This window comes from Eptatretus burgeri, chromosome 6 (genome assembly GCF_056783735.1).
Source record: "Eptatretus burgeri isolate ZD-2024b chromosome 6, Ebu_testis_v1, whole genome shotgun sequence".
Lineage (NCBI taxonomy): Eukaryota > Metazoa > Chordata > Myxini > Myxiniformes > Myxinidae > Eptatretus > Eptatretus burgeri.
The window spans coordinates 49,915,913-49,939,683 of NC_140966.1; the positions used below are offsets into that span (position 1 = coordinate 49,915,913).

General features: G+C 45.0%; 1 protein-coding gene across 2 annotated transcripts in view; it reads left to right on the plus strand.

Moving 5' to 3' along the window:
- LOC147024745 (coxsackievirus and adenovirus receptor homolog) overlaps positions 1–23,771 on the plus strand; it is a 71,372-nt gene that overhangs the window by 43,716 nt on the left and 3,885 nt on the right. For both annotated transcript variants that reach the window (XM_085884967.1, XM_085884966.1), the window contains exons 6-7: positions 11,182–11,233; positions 22,930–23,006. In XM_085884967.1, coding sequence (XP_085741093.1) covers positions 11,182–11,233; positions 22,930–23,006 — 129 coding nt within the window. The remainder of the gene's footprint in view (positions 1–11,181; positions 11,234–22,929; positions 23,007–23,771) is intronic.

Below are 23,771 nucleotides of genomic sequence, written 5' to 3' on the forward strand. Positions count from 1 at the left end.
GCTAGCACTGTGGCTCCACCAGGGAACCAGCTAGCACTGTGGCTCCACCAGGGAACCAGCTAGCACTGTGGCTCCACCAGGGAACCAGCAAGCACTGTGGCTCCACCAGGGAGCCAGCAAACACTGTGGCTCCACCAGGGAACCAGCTAGCATTGTGGCTCCACCAGGGAACCAGCTAGCACTGTGGCTCCACCAGGGAACCAGCTAGCACTGTGGCTCCACCAGGGAACCAGCTAGCACTGTGGCTCCACCAGGGAACCAGCAAGCACTGTGGCTCCACCAGGGAGCCAGCAAACACTGTGGCTCCACCAGGGAACCAGCTAGCATTGTGGCTCCACCAGGGAGCCAGCGAGCACTGTGGCTCCACCAGGGAACCAGCGAGCACTGTGGCTCCACCAGGGAGCCAGCAAACACTGTGGCTCCACCAGGGAACCAGCTAGCACTGTGGCTCCACCAGGGAGCCAGCAAGCACTGTGGCTCCACCAGGGAGCCAGCAAGCACTGTGGCTCCACCAGGGAGCCAGCAAGCACTGTGGCTCCACCAGGGAGCCAGCAAGCACTGTGGCTCCACCAGGGAACCAGCTAGCACTGTGGCTCCACCAGGGAACCAGCTAGCACTGTGGCTCCACCAGGGAGCCAGCTAGCACTGTGGCTCCACCAGGGAACCAGCTAGCACTGTGGCTCCACCAGGGAACCAGCTAGCACTGTGGCTCCACCAGGGAGCCAGCTAGCACTGTGGCTCCACCAGGGAACCAGCTCGCACTGTGGCTCCACCAGGGAACCAGCTAGCACTGTGGCTCCACCAGGGAACCAGCTAGCACTGTGGCTCCACCAGGGAGCCAGCAAGCACTGTGGCTCCACCAGGGAGCCAGCTAGCACTGTGGCTCCACCAGGGAGCCAGCTAGCACTGTGGCTCCACCAGGGAGCCAGCGAGCACTGTGGCTCCACCAGGGAGCCAGCTAGCACTGTGGCTCCACCACGGAACCAGCTAGCACTGTGGCTCCACCAGGGAACCAGCTAGCACTGTGGCTCCACCAGGGAGCCAGCTAGCACTGTGGCTCCACCAGGGAGCCAGCTAGCACTGTGGCTCCAACAGGGAACCAGCTAGCACTGTGGCTCCACCAGGGAACCAGCTAGCACTGTGGCTCCACCAGGGAGCCAGCTAGCACTGTGGCTCCACCAGGGAACCAGCTCGCACTGTGGCTCCACCAGGGAACCAGCTAGCACTGTGGCTCCACCAGGGAGCCAGCTAGCACTGTGGCTCCACCACGGAACCAGCTAGCACTGTGGCTCCACTACAGTGGATGCTTTTTTATGGACAGATGGATAAAGAAGACTCAGGTAATACTGCTGAAACTCAGGTGTGAATGTATTATGCTGAACAATTTTGTTTTTTTAAGTCGAATGAGAAAATGCTGGACATCAATGCAAAGGCCTGGTCAAATGAAATCAGCCACATGATGAATTCCTCTTGTCAAAGGGTACACATGGCACTCAAAAAATATAATATTTTGTCGCGTAAGTTGAGAGATTGAGCACTTGCAATTACGTCCAAAATTTATGACATAAAAATGCAAAACATGCACGTCGAATAACTCAGATTCCCCAGGAACCAACCATGTCGGACCCATTCTAGCGAGACACGCTGCCAACTGTGGCGCCAGTCGGTCTGACTCAGTCGGGCTTCATTGGCTACCTCGGTTGTCATACGAATCATCCTAACCGAAAACCCTGGAATAGGACATATTAAAGTTGGTTTGACTGATCCCATTATTACAGCTGCTTGTTGACGTTTCTGAATCCGCCATGATTCTGATTACAATGTAAAGGAGGTGGTGTGAAGTGCACTTCGGTTACAGGTCATAATTCACAAGTCAGTTTAGAATCTTGAGCGAAGTTCATATAGAAAGTTTATTTTCGAAGTTTATAATTTCGAAGTTTTACACACAATCCGCTCAAAATAAAATCAAACCTAATTTGGAATTTGTGAGTGACGTTTTTTTTTTTCTCTGCGCCTCTCATAACCAATGTTTGTGGTGCGAACGACACCAGATGTTGTTGAATCAGTGTCCTGCAAATTTATGGAGGTGGAGGGATTCTCATTCGACTCCTGAACACCAGTGTTGAGGATCGGCGACGGAGGGATTCGCACCCCACTCCAGACACCAGTGTTGTAGATTCGGCGTCACTTAACAGCACCGCCGTTCAGGGGTTATAACGCCAGCTAGTTCGGCACAGGTCTCGGGTCACGCGCCTCGGATCGCGATACCAAAGTACACCTGGGCCTTACCAGTTGGGAAAATAGACCCCGGCTACAGACTGGGTTTGTCAGAGACCGAGCGAAGTCTGCCAGTCCATAGCCCGTTTGGTTTTAAATACAAATCGAGCGGATTGTTCCTCGGCGTGGCACGAATAAACTCAAGGCGGCAACTTTCATATGAATCAGCCAGATTTATTGGGGACACATCGTGGAAACACAACACAAGCGAAGCATCACAAACGTTATAATTAATCTATAACCCGCTCTTAACTAAGGAGCTGCGGATACGGGTTTCAAAGGGAACCCTAGCGAGATAAACCTTTGGCCTGGACGACATGCAGACAAGATGCAGACAACATGCAGACAAGATACGGAGTACTTGGTGATGCCTCATGGACGAGAGGCAAAGTGTCGAAGGCACGAAGGCGGCTCGTGAGAAGCCGATGTCAACGGATTTGAGCGCCCAAGCTTGAGCATGCAGCGTGGCAAAATGACGCTCGTACTATTATTCTCGGCATCGCTTGCACACCAGCGTGGTAAGATCGCGCTCGTTCTCTTATCTGCACCGCTTGCGCACGCAGCCTCGGCGCGTCCAGCCCCCGTAAGGTTGACGGCACAAGACAGTCAGATCGATGGTGGGTTCCAGCTGGATTCTCACAAGGTGCAGTATACAAATCCAGGCCTGGTCTGTTCACCAGACCAGGCCAAATCTGGGCGTTGTGCTCCGCAGGCGAATCGATGAGATCACAAGACGTGTCGAGCTGTGCCGTGAGCAAGGACAGTCAAAGGCTCCGTCACTGGACTCCGGATGAACCTGTCGATGACCTCCTCATAAAGTTGATCACCGACTCCCCTCATGCAGTTCCTCTTGCCTTTCGGGGCTGGCCTTTCTCACGAAAGCAGATCGCAGACTCTCACAGCCGTCCCCAGACCGACAAAGCAGCCAGTTCTTTTTACAGCAGATCGCAGACTCTACACTAGCCGTTTCTAGACCGACAAAGCAACCAGTTCCTTTTGGGGCGGGCCTTTTTCACGAAGCAGATCGCAGACAGACCTCATGCAGTTCATCTCCTCATACAGCAGATCGCAGACTCGACACAAGCAGTTTCTTCCTTGCCTTCCCGGGCCTCGCTCTTCTGGAACGCCCCCGGGGATACGTGATTGGTCCATCCCTCCAGTCCGCAGCTGCTCTCCCCCAATGGGCTGACGACACGTCTCGCCGACCGACACTCTCAGAGCGCTGGGCGGGGGCCAGTTAGAAGGGGGGAAGGAAAAAGAAGCAAGGCACCTCTCGGTACACCACCACTGTACGAACACTGGACAGCCTTCTACACCTCCCGACACACGTGTAACGTCCGATTACCAAACAACCTGGCTAAACATGCATTTAAGGGGGGATCTGGGCTGATCCTATATTTAATAACACACTAAGGGCCCATTTCCGCAACACTATTCTAGTCTTAAAAAAAAATCTTCGAAAGGTGTGGATTACCTGGGCCTTGTTCAAACTTGGGGTAACCACAAAACGCATTTTTGACACCAATTGGCAAAATGAAGAATTCCGAGGGAAAATCCATCCACCGTGAGACGTACATTGTTCAACATCTTTTAAAACTGGAGGCAATTGGAAATCCCTTCAGATTCTTGGTAGCGTGAAAAGCTTCACTCGTTAACCTCGTCTGTTCCTGAAGAGGAGGCTATTGAAGTGGTTCTGTTAGGGTTAGTAAGAGGTTAGTTCGTAAGGGTTTGAGTCTGTATGCAGATCAATTCCCATATAGATGGTTCATTTTCAGATCTACTGCATTATATGTACCACAGAGAGGTTATACATTGTGAAAAGCTTCGTCTTGTTCGTCTTTGAATTGTCCCCTTCATCTGGAAAGCGTAGTCCTGTTTGAAAAACGTTCACACTCACGATATGTCTCGTCACTGGCAGGTCAGGTATGGGAGCATGTGCCAGAACAGCGCGTCGCTGCGTCCACTTTCCACCGGTACTCCAGGGGCCTCCGTCTGGCCATCCCCCAGGCAGATGCCAGGCCCATCCCCATCTCCTTGAGATGATGGTCAACCTGCTGCAACCATGAGGCACGTGGTCGACCCACTGGCCTCCTCCACTCATGAGACTCCCTCGCTGAGAGAATCTGGTGAGCAGGATCAGCGTCAGGAAAACGAGCCACATGTCCATACAGCCACAGCTGACGCTCATGGACTATGCAGGTAACAAATCTCATCCGAGTCTCTCTCAGCAACCGCTCGTTGGACACAAAATCCGACCAGCGATAGCCAAGGATTCTCCGAAGAGACCTGGTACCAAAGGAATTAAGTCTCCGTCTCAGATCCTTGGTCAAAGTCCAAGTCTCACACCCATAGAGCAAGACTGGAAGTACCAAGGACCTGAAGACTCGGACTTTCGTCCTCCCGCACAGGTACCAGCAGCGCCACACCCCATGATCCAGTGAATCCATGACTCCCCAGGCCCGGCCCAGACGTCTATTGACCTCCGGCTCACAACCTGCGGAGACATGAATATCACTGCCAAGGTAAGTGAATCTCTCCACGACCTCAACATCCTCACCACAAACAGACACAGACAGGACAGCAGCATCCAAGATGTCACCGAAAGCCTGGATCTTAGTTTTGACCCAAGAAACCCGTAATCCCAACGGCTCCGACTCCTCATTCAGCACCTCGAGGGCCCCCAAGAGGATGTCTAAAGTCTCCGCAAAGATGACTGCATCATCTGCAAAATCAAGGTCCGAGATCTTGACATTGCCAAACGATGCACCACAGCTTGATCTCTCCGACATCCTCCCAAAAATCCAGTCCATACAAGTGCTGAAAAGTGTGGGGGCGAGTACACATCCCTGACGAACTCCAGTAACAACTGGAAATAAGTCAGAGATGGTACCACCACACTTCACAGCACTCTCAGTACCAGAGTAGAGTTCAGACATCAGATCGATCAGTTTCGGTGGCACCCCAAGAAGACCAAGAATCCTCCAGAGGACATCCCGATTCACTGAATCGAACGCTTTACAGAGATCAACATAGGCTGCAAGCAGCCGCTGCCGAAACTCTCGTCTGCGTTCGGTGAGGACACGAAGTGCAAGGATACGGTCAATCATTGACCTCTTTGGTGTAAAGCCTGACTGCTCTGGACGCTGGTGCTCAAGCAGATGGTGGCGAACCCTATCAAGAATTATCCGAGCAAAGACCTTGCCCGGCACTGAGAGCAGCGTCACCCCTCGGTAGTTGTTGCAGTCTTGGCGATCACCCTTCCCTTTCCAGAGAGGGACAACAAGGCCCCTCTTCCAGTCAGTTGGGATGATGCCTGTGTTCCAGGCAGAGCACAAAACTGGATGCAACGACGCGAGTGCAGCATTTCCACCAGCCTTGAGAAGTTCGGCATGGATGCCACAGATCCCTGGAGCTTTGCCCCGTTTCAACTGGTTCACCGCAGCCCGTGTTTCCACAAGCGATGGTGGACCACAGTTGATTCGAGGGTCAGCAACAGGGATTGTAACACCCTTGACGTCCAACTCGACAGCTGGGGGATCAGCCTGGTACAACCGCTCAAAGTAACCGGCCCAGCGGGCCTTCACTTCAGACTCCTCTGTCAAGAGCCTACCACTCTCTGCTCGAACTGCAGTGCTCCGAGGGATGGGCTTGGATGAACGTAATGCGCGAATTCCCCTGTAAGCGGGACGAGAATCACCTGTCCACAGGTGATGCTCTACCCCCTCACAGATTCCTCGCACATAGGCCTCCTTGTCCACCCTCAGTGCACGTACAGTTTTACGCCTCAGCTCCCTGAACAGCTCAGCTCTGCCATTCAGCCTGGCCCTGCGACTCTGGTCAATGGTATCCAGTGTCCCTTGAGAGACAAAATTCTTCTTTGCCCTGCGGTAAACTCCAAGGCATCCACCGGCAACATCAAGGACGGTGGTCTTGAAGGTGCTCCACAACTCTTCAGGACCCCCCAAAGCACCCAGACCCCCCAAGTGTCCACTCAGCCTGTTCGCAAACTCCTCAGCTACTCTCTCATCCCTGAGCTTGGCAACATCCAGCCTAGGCTGGGATGGTACCATTCTCCAGGATTTAAGGTGCAGCTTTAGAGTTGCTACAACAAGCCTGTGGTCAGTATTGAGGAACTGAGCACTCCGGTGGACCCTGCAGTTCTGGATCATCCTCCAACGAACGTCAATGAGGACATGGTCAATCTCCTTTGCCACACCGCCAGCGTTGGAATACAAAGTCCAGCGATGAGCTTGCGGGCGCTGAAACCATGAACCAGCCACCCTAAGTCCATGACTTCTTGCAAAGTCAAGGAACTTAGTGCTATTCTGGTTCATAGTTCCTGACCCATGGGGACCAACACACACCTCATAACCATCCCTATCAGTTCCAGTCGATGCATTGAAATCCCCCAAGACTAGAAGTGTATCTCGTCTGGGGTACTGATCAACCACAGACTCGAGTGTGGCGTAGAATGTGTCCTTCACGGTGAGGTCACTCGCCTCAGTCGGAGCATAAACAGAGACCAGGGAAATGACACCTAAGGAGTGACGAATCCTTAATCTCATAATACGCTTGTTGACCGGTGTTACCTCAATTATCATTGGGGTCAGCTTATTGGACACAGCTACAGCAACTCCTTGGGTATGGTAACCATCAGAGCGACCAGACCAATAGTAGGTGTAACCACCCACCATTATCTCGCCGCAATCCGGTCTCCGAACCTCAGAGAGAGCTGCAATCCCGATGTCCAAACGCTTGAGCTCAGATGATAACAGAGACAGGTGATCATCCTCTCTTAGGGATAGGACATTCCAGGCACCCACCCAAAGGGACCGCCTCAGGTTAACCCAAGGAGACCGCCGTCTGGTGGACGACACCTCAGCACCACTCCGACACACTCTCCCGCAATCTGACCCAGGGATGTTACCCCGTGGTTTCCCTCCTATCAAAGATTGGGGGTCCCGAAGGCTTTGCCCCAATCCCATCATCCGGTGAGCTGCCCTGCGAAGGGAAGCTGCACAGGAGGTACTCCCACGGAGTGGGTTTTCAGATTTTTTTGCGTTTTTGCGTTTTGCGGAATGAAGCGTTTTACGGTGGCCGGAGTGCAAATCCTGCCACCAACCTCCTAATAAGAAGTAACCCAACTGCAGGAGGACGTCCGCAGACACAGTTGGGCACTAGATATGGATGGCCGTTGGCTCACAAGGAGCTCCTCCGCCCTTTGACAGGTTTTGTTTTTAATCCTGCTGGGTGTCCATATCCAAACACCCTCCTCACCAGAAAACCTGGTGGGGGAGACGGTTTAGTCGCCGACAACCCGACCATGGAACAGGTTAGTACAGGTTTACATGGTACCTGTAGCAGGTCACAGATCGATCGAACCTGACAAAAGAGTCTGGGATGTTAGCAGCTTGAACCCTAACAGTCATACCAAACACTTACCAAAAGTTAACAGCCATTGCACAGGCTTGATTGGTCTAATATTTGCCTGTATTGAAGTTCCTTGTAAAGCAACTCGTATTAAACTAGAAGGGCACTCGGTAGAGCGCATACCTCTGCCACGTAATGCCTGAAACACGAGAACATAGAGGGCCCAACACATTTTTGAGATATCATTCCATACAGGACTATATTGTTTTTGGCCCTATCTCTCAATGGTGAAGAATCACTTTAAAAATTCTCGTAGTCGGATCCCGATCCGGATCTTCACCAAAACCTTATCAATTCATCCTTGTCACACACCGAAACTGTCCACAAAATTTCATCCGGATCCGTCCCCAAATTTTTGAGATATCCTGCACACAGACAAACAGAGAGGGGTGAAAACATAACCTCCTTCACCTTCGGTGACGGAGGTAAGAATCTCCAGATTTAACGTGTTTAATTCAAGTATTTTGATCCCCAGATTTAATTAATGTATTTTGATCCCCAGATTTAATTCAATCATTTTGAACCCCAGATTTAATTCATGTATTTTGATCCCAGATTTAATTCATGTATTTTGATCCCAGATTTAATTCATGTATTTTGATCCCCAGATTTAATTAATGTATTTTGATCCCAGATTTAATTAATGTATTTTGATCCCAGATTTAATTAATGTATTTTGATCCCAGATTTAATTCATGTATTTTGATCCCAGATTTAATTCATGTATTTTGATCCCAGATTTAATTCAAGTATTTTGATCCCAGATTTAATTCATGTATTTTGATCCCAGATTTAATTCATGTATTTTGATCCCAGATTTAATTCATGTATTTTGATCCCAGATTTAATTCAAGTATTTTGATCCCAGATTTAATTCATGTATTTTGATCCCAGATTTAATTCATGTATTTTGATCCCAGATTTAATTCATGTATTTTGATCCCAGATTTAATTCATGTATTTTGATCCCAGATTTAATTCAAGTATTTTTATCCCAGATTTAATTCATGTATTTTGATCCCAGATTTAATTCATGTATTTTGATCCCAGATTTAATTCAAGTATTTTGATCCCAGATTTAATTCAAGTATTTTGATCCCAGATTTAATTCAAGTATTTTGATCCCAGATTTAATTCAAGTATTTTGATCCCCAGATTTAATTCAAGTACTTTGATCCCAGATTTAATTCATGTATTTTGATCCCCAGATTTAATTCAAGTATTTTTATCCCCAGATTTAATTCAAGTATTTTGATCCCAGATTTAATTCATGTATTTTGATCCCCAGATTTAATTCATGTATTTTGATCCCCAGATTTAATTCAAGTATTTTGATCCCCAGATTTAACTCATGTATTTTGATCCCCAGATTTAATTCAAGTATTTTGATCCCAGATTTAATACACGTATTTTTATCCCCAGATTTAATTCAAGTATTTTGATCTCAGATTTAATTCATGTATTTTGATCCCCAGATTTAATTCAAGTATTTTGATCCCCAGATTTAATTCATGTATTTTGATCCCAGATTTAATTCATGTATTTTGATCCCCAGATTTAATTCAAGTATTTTGATCCCCAGATTTAACTCATGTATTTTGATCCCCAGATTTAATTCAAGTATTTTGATCCCAGATTTAATACACGTATTTTTATCCCCAGATTTAATTCAAGTATTTTGATCTCAGATTTAATTCATGTATTTTGATCCCCAGATTTAATTCAAGTATTTTGATCCCCAGATTTAATTCAAGTATTTTGATCCCCAGATTTAATTCATGTATTTTGATCCCAGATTTAATTCATGTATTTTGATCCCCAGATTTAATTCATGTATTTTGATCCCCAGATTTAATCCATGTACTTTGATCCCCAGATTTAATTAATGTATTTTGATCCCAGATTTAATTCATGTATTTTGATCCCCAGATTTAATTCATGTATTTTGATCCCCAGATTTAATCCATGTACTTTGATCCCCAGATTTAATTCAAGTATTTTGATCCCCAGATTTAATTCATGTATTTTGATCCCCAGATTTAATTCATGTATTTTGATCCCCAGATTTAATCCATGTACTTTGATCCCCAGATTTAATTAATGTATTTTGATCCCCAGATTTAATTCATGTATTTTGATCCCCAGATTTAATTCATGTATTTTGATCCCCAGATTTAATTCATGTATTTTGATCCCCAGATTTAATCCATGTACTTTGATCCCCAGATTTAATTAATGTATTTTGATCCCAGATTTAATTCATGTATTTTGATCCCCAGATTTAATTCATGTATTTTGATCCCCAGATTTAATTCATGTATTTTGATCCCCAGATTTAATCCATGTACTTTGATCCCCAGATTTAATTCAAGTATTTTGATCCCCAGATTTAATTAATGTATTTTGATCCCCAGATTTAATTCATGTATTTTGATCCCCAGATTTAATTCATGTATTTTGATCCCCAGATTTAATTCATGTATTTTGATCCCCAGATTTAATCCATGTATTTTGATCCCCAGATTTAATTCATGTATTTTGCCACTATGTCCTTCTTGGAGGTGTTCTTGTGAGCATACGTTGTTTCTGTGGATATTTTCCTTCTGTTCCATTCATTACTTGTCATGGGAATGCTCTGTCGGAGCTTTCTTTGCCCTTCGTTGCTGTCACGTCGGGTAAATCCCGAAACGTCAGCACTTTGTGATCCTTTACGGCGGATAACTTTAACCATTTTATTCCCATGTTGTTATTCCCTTTTGCCTTATCACAGATCGCTGGTTCTTTGCTGGAATTAGCAACTATATTCTCATACTACATGGTTGAGGATTGTTGGAATTGGAGGAAATTAGAAGTATTTTGTAGTCATTGCCGCAAAGGATTTCAAAAGCCATCAGATTAAATGTTGACTGTTCGCACTCGAAGAGATTATTAAAAAACTTGGCTCTTGCTGTTGAGATTCCATGAGGATGAAATTTGACCTCAAGAATCTGGATTCTTTTTTTCATGAGTGTGAAGAGAGGCTTAACTGTAGGAATTAAGTGGTAACATTTACTGTATGATCACGTTACACACTCAACTTCTGAGCAAGCGTTCTGGCTCCTTCAGAAAAACCACCCAGTGGACTCTCATGGTGACACAGTGATGCAAGTGTGATGTCTGCTTCGTTCTTTATAGCTGGCTTCTCCAAGAGGCTTTCAGGAACTAAAAAAAAGGCAGACAGGAAGGCAAAAAAAGGTTAACTGGAGATGGCAGAAAAAAATTCGATGCATTTCTTCACCCCATCTTCACTGTAATCTTTTGAAAATGGAGAAAAAGGTGTCAAAATCCTTGTGTGTATTCGAGCACCTCAGTTGACGTATACAGACAGACACTTCTCCTTTTACCAGTAGATGAAAAAGATTTAGATACGGTGATGTATGAAAATCCTTGTGAATAATTATTTTATTGTCAATTCCACTAACCCCCTTTCCCTAGGCTTAATGGTCTCAGACCCTGGTCCCTCCACCACTGGACATGTTCAAAATGGGTGAGAAAGAAGTTTTTTTTTTCTTCATTTGTCGAGCCATGTTTGCATTCCGAGAACTTTGTGTAACAATTTGAACGAAGCTAAACTTGAGACAACTTCTGAATGATCGACAACTACAACCACTGATAGCTACACATCATTTTCTGCAAAAATTGGTGCAATTTTTGATTCCTCGCTTCCCAACCACTTTTACCCTCTTATGCACCGTAATTGCCCCACCCTCTGCTATTATCCCTCCTTTCCTCAATTTCCTTTTGTCCTCCATCCTCAATTTTCCCAACACTCCCCTTTTCTCTCGTTCTCTCCCCTTCTTCACTCAAATGCAATTTCTTACAAATTGACCTCCCTGCCCAAATTCCCACCCTTCCATTTGTGCACAACATGTAGATGGCCCAGATTTAGATACGAGCTGGCATGTTGATTGACTCAGACAGAGAACGGTTGCTAGTCATACATTTGGCCTCTGCTTTGTCCATTAGTTTTGCTGTCTGAGTCAGACAGTGAGTGTCCAATATGGCACAGTGATCATTCCTTGTATTTTGTTATCATGGTCTATTAGCAAAATAGTCCACTGGAACTGACAATTGTCTAAAGGCCTTTTCAGCTCTTTTTGGTGAAATGAAATGAACGTTACCTTCTGCTGAGGCTCAGCAATACATGACTTTCAACATGACGTATTAATGCAAAAGGCCAAATCATTAAACAAAGCCTTTTGTACATGTGCTGTGTGTGCGTTTACAGTGACTTGGTTCTGCTTGCCGGGCACTTTTAACCTGCTATTGCTATCGTGAAATCTGTGATTCAAATCATCTTTTTAACATAATTTTCAGCATTTAGACAAAAGAGTGGCAATTTCAAAATGGTTAACCACGAGTGTTCTGTTCCATCCATCCATTGGGATCATACTCTGTGCACAGAGCGTTTGTGCTGATGAAGCAGTCTCCTCTGCTATTGGGCACAACCCTGGACAGGTCGCCACTCCGACACAGTATACCAGCAAGCTGGTACTCATTTTGCCAACCTCAGAAGGATGACAGGCAGAGTCAACCCCACCTGGTATTTATTCAACAGTAACGCAGGACTTGAACTCAGGATCCTAGGATCCCAAGTCCAAGTGTTCTGTTCACAAATGCAAATTGGACTCACGAGAATATAGGAATACGAGAAATATCTGCGGATGGGAGGTGTCGGGTTCGTAATATTTCCTGTTTAAGCTCGCAGAAGCAGTAGCGCTAACACACACACATACATACACAGACAGATACTTCTCCTTTTACCAGTAGATGCAAAAATCGAGTATAATTCATCTTGTGACCTCAAAACCAAACAAAAAATATATTTTAAAAATGGCACTTGCAGCCCATAAAACTCCTATTCCAACCCCCCCTTCCTCTCCCTCCCAAAAATGATTCATAGTAAATATCATAATTTTAAACTTACCATGTGCATTGACAAGTCCCTGGTATGACCTTCCCATTCGTGTTAAGAAACAGCAAAACCAGATATGGTGTCTTCTGTGAAGTTTTCCTGAATATTGTTGATGATGGCATCGGCTTTCCAATTGTAGAGGCCATTAAATACATCATCAAGCCTGCCATGTCCACATGAGATAATCCCACAAGGTTCAAAGTCCACTAACTGGCAGCGATGATCGGAAAGGTTGGGTAGAATGCGCCCGTCCACAGGCCTTGCACGCGCCCACATCGTCGGGAGTTTTTGCATTATGAGATTGTAAGATATCAACTTTTTGGGTGAGTGAATCAGAAAGTTGTCAAACTCTTTCATTGTGCAGAAGCACTCCCCTTTCTTTGCAGATACACTACATGGACAAAAGTATGCGGACACACCTTCTAATGAGTGGATTGGGCTATTTCAGCCACAACCATCGCTGACAGGTGTATAATATGAAGCACACGGCCATGCAATCTCCAGAGACAAACATTGGCAGTGGAATGGGCCATACTGAAGAGCTCAGTGACTTTCAACGTGGCACCGTCATAGGATGCCACCTTTCCAACAAGTCAGTTCATTAAATTTCTGCCCTGCTCAAGCTACCCCGGTCAACTGTAAGTGCAGTTATTATGAAGTAGAAACATCTCGGAGCAACAACAGCTCAGCCACAAAGTGGTGGGCCACACAAGCTCACAGAACGGGACCGCCAAGTGCTGATGCACGTAGCGTGGAAAAATCGTCTGCCGTAACACTCATGACCAAGTTCCAAACTGCCTCTGGAAGCACCGTCAGCACAAACACTGTTCATCAAGAGCTTCATGAAATGTGTTTCTATGGCCGAGCGGCCGCACACAAGCATAAGATCACCACGCACAATGCCAAGTGTCAGCTGGAGTGGTGTAATGTTCACTGCCATTGGACTCTGGAGCAGTGGAAACACGTTCTCTGAAGTGATGAATCACGCTTCACCATCTGGCAGTCCGACGGACTAATCTGGGTTCGGTGGATGCCAGGAGAACGAATGCTACCTGCCCGAATACATAGTGCCAACTGTAATGTTTGGTGGAGGAGGAATAATGGTCTGGGGCTGTTTTTCATGGTTCAGACGAGACCCCTTCATTCCAGTTCAGGAAAATCTTAACACTACAGCATACAATGACATTCTGGACGATACTGTACTTCCAACTTTGTGGCAACAGTTTGGGGAAGGCCTTTTCCTGTTTTCGCATGTCAATGCCCCCATGCACAATGCGAGGTCCATACAGAAATGGTTTGTCGAGATCGGTGTGGAAGAACTTGACTGGCCTGCACAGAGCCCTGACCTCAACCCCATTGAACACCGTTGGGAATGAATTGGAATTCCGACTACGAGCCAGACCGAATCACCCAACATCAGTGCCCGACCTCACGAATGCTCTTGTGGCTAAATGGAAGCAAATCCCCGCAGCAATGTTCCAACATCTCGTGGAAAAACTTCACAGAAGAGTGGAGGCTGTTATAGCAGCAGAGGTGGGGACCTACTCCACATTAACACCCATGATTTTGGAATGAGATGATGGACAAGCAGGTGTCGACATACATCTGGCCATGTCGTGCACATTCCCAAGTATTTTCTGCTTTTTTTTTTAAAGAAGCTTTGTGAGCCATTCTTGGGTAACAATCCTCATCTCACACACACGAAATATGTTCGGCTGGCCCTGGAGTACTTTGTTGCTCGGGGTTTCTGCGCATGCCCACCGAGATATTTGTCCCTAATTGACAGAGGTGATGGGTCTTTTCGACTGTGATTTGGAATAATTTGTTGACTCCTGATAGTTTCGCTTGATCAGGTTCATTTCGAATACCCGGTAAGCTTTCAGGTCTGTGTAAAACTCTCTCTCCAGGCATGTTTTCCCGAGTGAATGTCCTTTGGCTGAAGGTATTTTGGACCAGCTCAGCACCTTAGACTCACAGCCACAGGGAACACTCTTCTTTGTTTGTATGCAGCACGAGGTTGCGGGTTAGCATCATCGGCTGAGGACGTGGCTGTGCCTCCTGCTGGTTAGGGCAGGAATTTGGAATTTGTTCAGGGTGTCGGCAATAGCTCGCCTACTCTTTTCAAAGGACACCGTGGGATGTATGAGGTCCACCAACTAATGCTGACAGACGGGATGCCTGTTTAACGTCAGTCCGAGGGTCGGCACGCACACTAATGAATCATCCTGTCTGTGAAACACCAGAATGACTGTTTATAGCTGGGTCAGGCTTCGAACCTCTAGACAGCTTAAAGGTGAGAGTGCGCATCTCTGTGCCGTCCTATCAGCGCTATAGGGTACAATAATCAGGCACTATTAGGTCCTGCTGCTTCTTAAACTCGCCCTGTTCTTGGCTGATTACGCGAGCTCTATTTTATCGGACAGTAGTCAAGAAAACTTTGGGAAAAGTGAATTACTTTACATCAATCAAAATGAATCACCAAACACCACTCCATAAGTCTATTAATTTTCGCTCACCTGGACTTTAGTCAGGTGAGCTTACGCGATCGAGCAATGTCCACAGGTGAGTGAGTCAGTAAACACTGGTCAGTATCGCTCGAATCAAACACATACACTACTGGTCAAAAGTTTTAGAACACCCCCTTTTTCCAGTTTTTACTGAAATTTAAGCAGTTCAATGTTTCAATGTACTCTGAAATTAAAGCAGAGAACAAATTAACAATTGCAGATCAAAAATAAATCATGGAATCGTTTTGTTGAACAAAATTTAATCTAAATTTTTGACTCATAAAAGTAGCTCCACCTTTTGCAGATATAACAGCCGCACATACTCATGGCATTCTTTCTACAATGGAAATCAAATATTGTTCAGAAAGTTCTTCCCAACACTGTTGCAGAAGTTCCCACAAATGTGTTCCACTTGTCGGTTGCTTTGCTTTCACCCTTCTGTCCAGTTCATCCCAAACCAGGTCGATGGGGTTTAAGTCTGGAGACTGTGCTGGCCATTCCATGATTTGAAGCCGACCCTCTTGTTGTTTTCTTCTCAGGTCGTTCTGATATAGCCTGGAGGTATGTTTTGGGTCGTTATCTTGCTGTAGGATGAACCCCTGACCAACTCGGCGGAGACCAGAGGGGTATTGCATGGCACTGCAAAATGCTGTGGTAGCCCTTTTGGTTCAGGGTGCCAATCACTCTGTGCAAGTCGCTGACTCTGGATCCAGCAAATGAACCCCAGATCATCACGCTTCCTCATCCATGTTTGACAGTTGGTGTCACACACTGAGGAACCATCCTTTCGCCAACTCAATGGCGTACAACAACCCTGCGTGATGAACCGAATATTTCTAATTTTGATTCATCGGTCCATAAGACCTTCTTCCAGTTTTCAGTAGTCCACTGACGGTGCTTCATGTCCCAGGCAAGCCTCTTTTTCTTATTTTGCCATCTTCGCAATGGCTTTCTTACTGCCACTCGACCTGTCAAACCTGCAGCTCCAAGTCTTCTCTTCACAGATGAAATTGATACTTCCTTACTTCGACCAGTGTTAGACTGTGCTTGAAGCTGCTGTCCTGTGAGCCACATATCACACAAGCTGTTGACTCTCAGAAACGTGTGTTCTGATTGTGTTGTGGCTTTGGGTCTGCCAGACCTCTTCCTGTCAGTGTTTCCTCCAGTTTCCAAGTGCCTTTTGATGGTGTGGGAAGCTGTACTCACTGACACCTTGGCTTACTTTGCAATTTCTCTAAAGGAAAGACCTTCACTCTTCAGGGTTATAATGGTCTGTCTGTCTTCCTTTGTTAATTGTCTTTTTCTCGCCATTATGACAGCAATATACTACTTTCTGCAGTACAATATTGTCCAAATAATGCTTCAGAAGGTGTAGCAACACAGTCTGTTCCAACACTGCTTTTATACAGACAGAGGGTTTGTTACTAATCAACAAAAGTTGGGACACCTGTAGGAATTGTTTGCATCAACTTTCAAGGCTTAATATACTTCCATTGCTGTGGAACAGCTGCAGATGCGAACCCATTACTTGTTCCCTGAAAAGGGCCTTTTTAACAACTCTGATATTTTCATTATTTTTCAGTTTTTGGTAATCTAAACTTTTTTTTTAACCTCTGGCAGTTTACCGCTTAGCTTTGTACCATTTCAGGTTATTCACTGGACTTGAACTGCTTACATTTCGGTAAAAACTGGAAAAATGGTGGTGTTCTAAAACTTTTGACCAGTCGTGTAGTTTTGATGAAACTTGGCCATAAGTTTCATATCCGATGCCTAACGAAGGTGTATTGACCGCATCAAAATCTGTGCTCATTAAGCGGGTTTACGGGGGGGGGGAGTTTACCCCCCCCCACCCCCAAAAATAGGTATTTGCTCTCTTCTCCAAAACTATACACAATTTCAATGAAATTTGACCACAACCTTCATCGCCCATGATGTACCAAAATTTGTTCACGGTATTAAAAAACAAATCAGGGTTAAAGGGGGTCCCGGAGGGGGCTTTGAGTGACTGTTGCTCCTGATCCAGGTGAGCTTCAGGACACGCGGTCCTCTTTTGAATGAATGCTCGTGTAACTGCCCAGCAAAAGTCAGACTCTGGTTCGACATTGGGAACATTGAATGGTCCTTCTTCATCTGCGGACATGCAGCAATTTTGTGCCAGGTGTTGGGCCAATTTATGCTCGATAACCACACGGTGGTTGAAGCATCAAACCGAAGTATACCTTCCGGGTAGCTGTTATCATTGGTGGTACCTTCATTTTGGAATCTGGATCTTCTCAACGACACGCTGTGCTTGTTTTTTTGTTGCAAAATTGCATTAATAATTTAATTTGGCAAAGCATATGCTGTGTACACATAAATGGCCCTGAGGTTATAGCAATGAACTTGCAGACATATTGGTAAGGAAAAGTGACAAAATTGAGTTGATCAAAGCTGTGAAGTCATACTTTGAGAAGGATTTCACAAATGAGTGGTATTAAAATAAAGTCAGCTTAATGGAATGAAAATTAATGTGAGATAGGAGAGCGAAAAAGGTTCCAAACGTGAACAAATAAACCATGAGTGGTAATAGTTACTTTCGAAGAGCGATTGGTGAAAAATTGTCTCTCATGTAATAGTAAAAAGGATTTCAGAGTGAAAGTGAAATTAAACTGAAAATGTATATATCTGATAATGTTTACACTTTTCACTGAACATCCTTGCACAGGCAGGATAGCTCAGAGTTATGCGCACTCACATTTGTGCTGTCTCTCCTGGGTTCGAATCTCGACCCAGCTGTGAACCGTTATTCTGATGTTCACAGTCAAGGCGATTCATCGGATGGATGTTAAGACGGAGGAACCATCTGCCAGCAGAGGTTGTTGGTGGACATGAAAGATTCCATGGGTAGTTTTCGTGAATAGGAGAATTATTACCGGCAGCCTGAACAAACCACAACCTCACGTGTTGCGATGGAGTGGCGACCTGTTCAGGACCGGCTATCACCTTGAAACGTTTCTCGAATTGACATGAACGCTCCGAAGCTTTGTCAAGTGCAGGCCTCCATCGTCACATGAAAATGGCTGTGAACATGGGACTTAAATGTTTTGTTATCAATTCTAGACGAACAAAGGCAATACATACTTGTATGCCTGATGTTGGCTTCATGGTTAGGGTGGTGGGCTTGAGATCCTGCGTTCAAATCCTGCTCGGCTGTTTAATTAATACCAGGTGGGGTTGACTCTGCCTGTCATCCTTCAGAGGTCGGGAAAATGAGTGCCAGCATGCTGGTATACTGTGTCGGAGTGGCGACCCGTCCAGGATTGTGTCCAATAGCCATGGAGACTGCTTCGTGCTTCGGCAGCACCAACACTGCACAGAGTATGGTCCCAATGTGTGGATGGATGGAAAGGCAATATGTTGTTAGCACCACAGATATTACTGGGAAATTCAACAAATTGTATTTACTGTTTAATGAGGCATTTTATTCATTCAAGAATGAGAATGGAACAATTAAAAAAATTATCAGATTATAATACTTTTCAGTTTTTGAAATTTGACTTTATTTTCGCTTTCGGAGGGCAATATCTATATGTATAAAAACGAAAAGCACGGACCGTCCATCCGTCAGTCAGTCAGTCAGTCCATGAAGTCATGTGACTATATGCCAACTCATCATATCCTGTTTGAGCGTTGCTTGCACACGACACGAACGTCTATTAATTACGTACAATTGGACTGTTCGTTTTGACGCTTGAGACTGCCGAGACCCCTTCGACCGGTGAAAACCCTTTTAAGTCGCAGATGACCCAAAAGTCCCCGAGAACACAAAAGACCCCAAAAACCCTGAGGAATCAAAAGACCCTGAAGACCTAAAAGTCACTGAAGACCAAAAAGACCCCAAGGAAGCAAAAGACCCCAAAGGCCCAGATGCCCCAAACGTCCCCGAGGACCCCAAATATCCTGAAGACCCAAAAGGACGCTGAGGACCCAAAAGACCCCTTACACCCATCAGACAGATTATACAGCTTAGACATTTGATCATTTGAAACTTTTTATATTACAAAAAATTTCAAACAAATGTAATATCATCAATATTACAAATAAATTTGTATAAAAGAAATGTTAGCATTATGACAAGTCTGAAGACGATGATGGTTCACGAGCGGTATTTGACGATGTAGAATGTTTCAGAAGTCAAGGATGAGAAAATGTGATAATTTTTGACCAAGTTATAAAAATGATCAACATGATGTGGTACGAGTGACAGGTTATAAGCTGCAAGATGTCGAAAACCCGGTTTCGTTCAACAACTTTCAAAATTTGACCTTTGCATAACCTTTAAAGGTCACAAAACAATGTTGTGGACATTAAAATAAGGGAACAGGATATGTGCTATAGCTTATTGGAGTTAGTTCGTCGAAGAAGGTCGAAAACCCGGTTCGATTCCCACAACTTTGAAATTGTGACATTTAAAGGTCAAAGGTCAAAGGTCAAGGATTATGACCTTTGGTGCAAAACTTCCTCTGGAACATTCCAGGAACAATATAACGTCATATAGGCTATATGGCATTTCGCACTCCTCGGATTATCCATACTTTGATGAAATCAGTGTAAAAACAGAATTGAAGGGGGCGCCACGGGCAAGGTGTTCGAGATAGAGGAAAATGCTTTCAAGACTTAAGGTGGGGAATAACCTCAAGATTATGCATAAAAAATATTGTCATCCTAGCTCTCAAAGTTTAGGCGGTCGTATGATTTTTATGTCAAAATCCGAAATTTTCTAAGTTCGTGACCTTGTGACCTTGACCTTGGGACGAAAATGAAAAAAAAAAAAATCGAGCTTCGTGGGGGCTATGCAGGTGCCATTGGGCTAACCAAACACCGAAACCCCTGCCAGATTCGACAAATCCCTCGGAGAAGATGCAAATTGAAATCGGCTACCCCCTAAAAACACAATTTGCAATTTTCTAAGTTTGTGACCTTGTGGCCTTGACCTTGGGACGAAAATGAAAAATCGAGCTCAGTGGGGCTATGTAGGTGCCATTGGGCTAACCAAATACCGAAACCCCTGCCAGATTCGACAAATCCCTCGGAGAAGATGCAAATTGAAATCGGCTACCCCCTAAAAACACAATTTGCAATTTTCTAAGTTTGTGACCTTGTGGCCTTGACCTTGGGACGAAAATGAAAAATCGAGCTCAGTGGGGCTATGCAGGTGCCATTGGGCTAACCAAATACCGAAACCCCAGCCATATTCGACAAATCCCTCGGAGAAGAATTTTTTTTACGTCAAAATTCGCAATTTTCTAAGTTCGTGACTTTGTGACCTTGACCTTGGGACGAAAATGAAAAATCAAGCTCCGTGGGGCTATGTAGGTGCCATTGGGCTAACGAAATACCTAAACCCCAGCCATATTCGACAAATCCCTCGGAGAAGAAATTTTTTACGTCAAAATTCGCAATTTTCTAAGTTCGTGACATTGTGACCTTGACCTTGGGACGAAAATGAAAAATCGAGCTCCGTGGGGCTATGTAGGTGCCATTGGGCTAACCAAATACCGAAACCCCTGTCAGATTCGCCAAACCCCCGAGGAGAAGATGCAAATTGAAATTGGCTACCCCCTAAAAACACGTTTTTTGGACGTGGCTCCGCCCATAATGGGCGCACCATGCCCATTCTCAGGAAAACACAACTGGATCATGATATAAACCTCCCACCAAAATTTTGTCAGGATCGGATCAAAACCCACGGAGCTATGCTCGGGACAGACAGACAGACAGACAGACAACAATAACGAATATAGTGGTCACTTATTTTTTTCGTTAAAATATTTTTTCATGAACCAATTGGTATAAATCATGACAACAGCAAATCTGTGACGTCAATCTCTGTAGCGACGTGTGGTGAGGCGAGCGTAGTGAGCCGATCCACGCTAGTCTAGATAATAAAGTGAAGCCATCTTGAATCAAAAACTCTCGTGAAGCTGCCTGTATGAGAGCAAGTCTTCCAACCTGAACACCCTGGTGAGACATGCCAATGAAGTTACGCTGTTTGTGTAGCCATCGTGTCAGCAACGGCAGAGGGGAAACTGAACACTAATAATCTTTGTTCAATGTGACCATGGAAATGGATATCCAGCTGTCAAATAATTGATGCTCCTTGTATTGAGTTTTCTCAACAAAGTAAGACGTTTGTATCAACTTTTGAGCTCAACACTACCATACATTTGGTGTCAATATAACTTACAACAGGAAGATTTTCATGCTTACATTACATGAAGTAGACAGCACGAAAAAGGGCAATGAAAGTATCTTCATGTGAATCCTATTATTTTGGGAATCAAACCCAGCGGAAATTGGAGAGGCTGGTACAGTAGTTGACTCGATTAGAAATTGGCTGCAAAGTGGCTGTGAATGGGAGGATGTTGGGCTCGGTGGATGGAGACCATTATTATTCATATTTTACGTCAACCATTATGGAGAGTGGGATCAAGATTCGGCTTTCGAAATTCACAGGTAACACCAAGCTTCGAGATAAGGTAGATAGTAGGGAGTGCTCATCGATTGGGCAAAAGATTGGCAGATGCAGTTTAACACAAAGAAATGTAAGGTGCTGGAGTTGGATAAGGATGAAAACAGAGATTACATGATGTAAGTAACACATGGGGAAGGATCTGGGGTAGTAATAAATATGGGGGTAAGCAGACAGCAAAGTGCCTGGTGTTGGCTTAATGGTTAGGGTGGTAGGCTTAGTTTTCTTAGGTTCCTGAGTTCAAATCCCACTCGGCTGTTAAATTAATACCAGGTGTGGTTGACTCTGCCTGTCATTCTTCCGAGGTCGGCAAAATGAGTGCGAGCTTGCTGGTATCCTGTGTCGGAGTGGCGACACATCCAGGATTGTGTTCAATAGCCAAGGAGACTGCTTTGGCAGCATCAATGCTCTGCACAGAGTGTGGTCCCAATGGATGGATGGATGGATGGATGGATGGATAGTGCCAAGCAGGTATAGGTAAAACTAACAGAGTTGTCGGTTGTATTTGTCGGGTGATAACTTACAAATGAAAAGATGTAGTTTTGACTCTGTACAGGAATTTATTGCAGTCTCCTCTAGAATGTTGTGTTCAGTTTTAGTCACAACATCTGAGGAAGGACATATGCTGCCATAGAGAGGGTTCAGTGTCGAGAAACTAGATTGAGTCTGGTGCTAACTAGAATCAGATATAAGAACTGGTTGATGAAGACAGAAAGGAGGTGATCTTAAGGGAATCTGATAGAGATGTTTAAAGATAATGAAGGGGATAGACAGAATAAGTGGGGAAGGGTTTTCATCAGAATAGACAGTGATGTGACCAGAAGCCATCGCCTGAGAGTGAAGAAGACGAGAGGTAGGAGGACATTAAGGCAACGGTGTTTCACTCAGAGAGTAGTTAATGCATGGAATGGTCTCCCTGGAAAGGTAGTGGCAGCAGAAACACGAGATGAGTTTAAATTGTAATTAGACAGGTAACGAGGAGCACCGGGCAAAAAGGGATGCATGGATATTGGCAGAAATACACAGGCAAGATGGGTCTGATGGCCTCCTCCTTCGTCGTCGTCGAAGTTCCTTGTATGAACTCCTCGGTGGTGAATACACGACTTCACATTTATCCAGTTTGTCCCTGATATGGATACCAAAATATAGCAGTTATTATCAGTTGTCGATATTTTTGACGTTTTAAAAGTTTTCATCATTCATATGACATCACATTTTTGTTGTTCCCAATGTGCGTTACCACTGAACAGAGAACCACCTGAGCAGCAATCAAGACCTGGACATGCCACTCCAGGACTGACAAAGCAGGATCAACTCCTTGCATCAGGTGATACAATGAACCATGCAATGACATAAAACTTGGAAAGAAGGTCGATAGCAGAGAGATAGGAACAGATTCAGGAAAATGGATTAAAAAACAAGTTATTGGTGAAAAGATTTCCAAATGCAGTTTAACGTAAGAAAATGTGAAGTTCCGTAAATGGATAAGAATCATGAAATTAGGGAATACATAATGCAAGGGGCAATCTTGGAGCATGTCTCACAGGAGAATGATCTGGGGGTGCTAATAGATGTGGGAGGGGGTAAGCAGACATCACATTGCCAGGCAGATACAGGTGGTGTTAATAGGGTTTTTAAGGTTGTTAATCACAAGCTTATTAATTATAAATCCGAAGAGGTAGTGTTACCACTGTACAGGTACTCAGTGAGACCTCGGACCTCATGCTGGACGAAGCAACGAGGAGCGGCTGAAGGAGACAGTACTTTCTACATTAGAAAACAAGCGATTAAGAGGGGATCTTATGGAGATGTTTAAGATAATGAAGGGCAGAGACAAAATAATTACAGAAGGGTGTTTCAGTGGAAACGAGAGTGACAGGACCGGGAGCCACAAACATACAGTAAAGAAGAGAGTTACAATGGTAACTAGAATGGTACTCGATAGGGCACATAGCTCTGCTAGGCAGAACAGTTTATGTTTGGTAACCCACTGACAGGCCAGATATGGATTTTTGAAAAAAAACAAACTCACATCCAGATCCAGATCTTCACCAAAATCGAATCAATTCGTCCTTGGAATACACCAAAACCA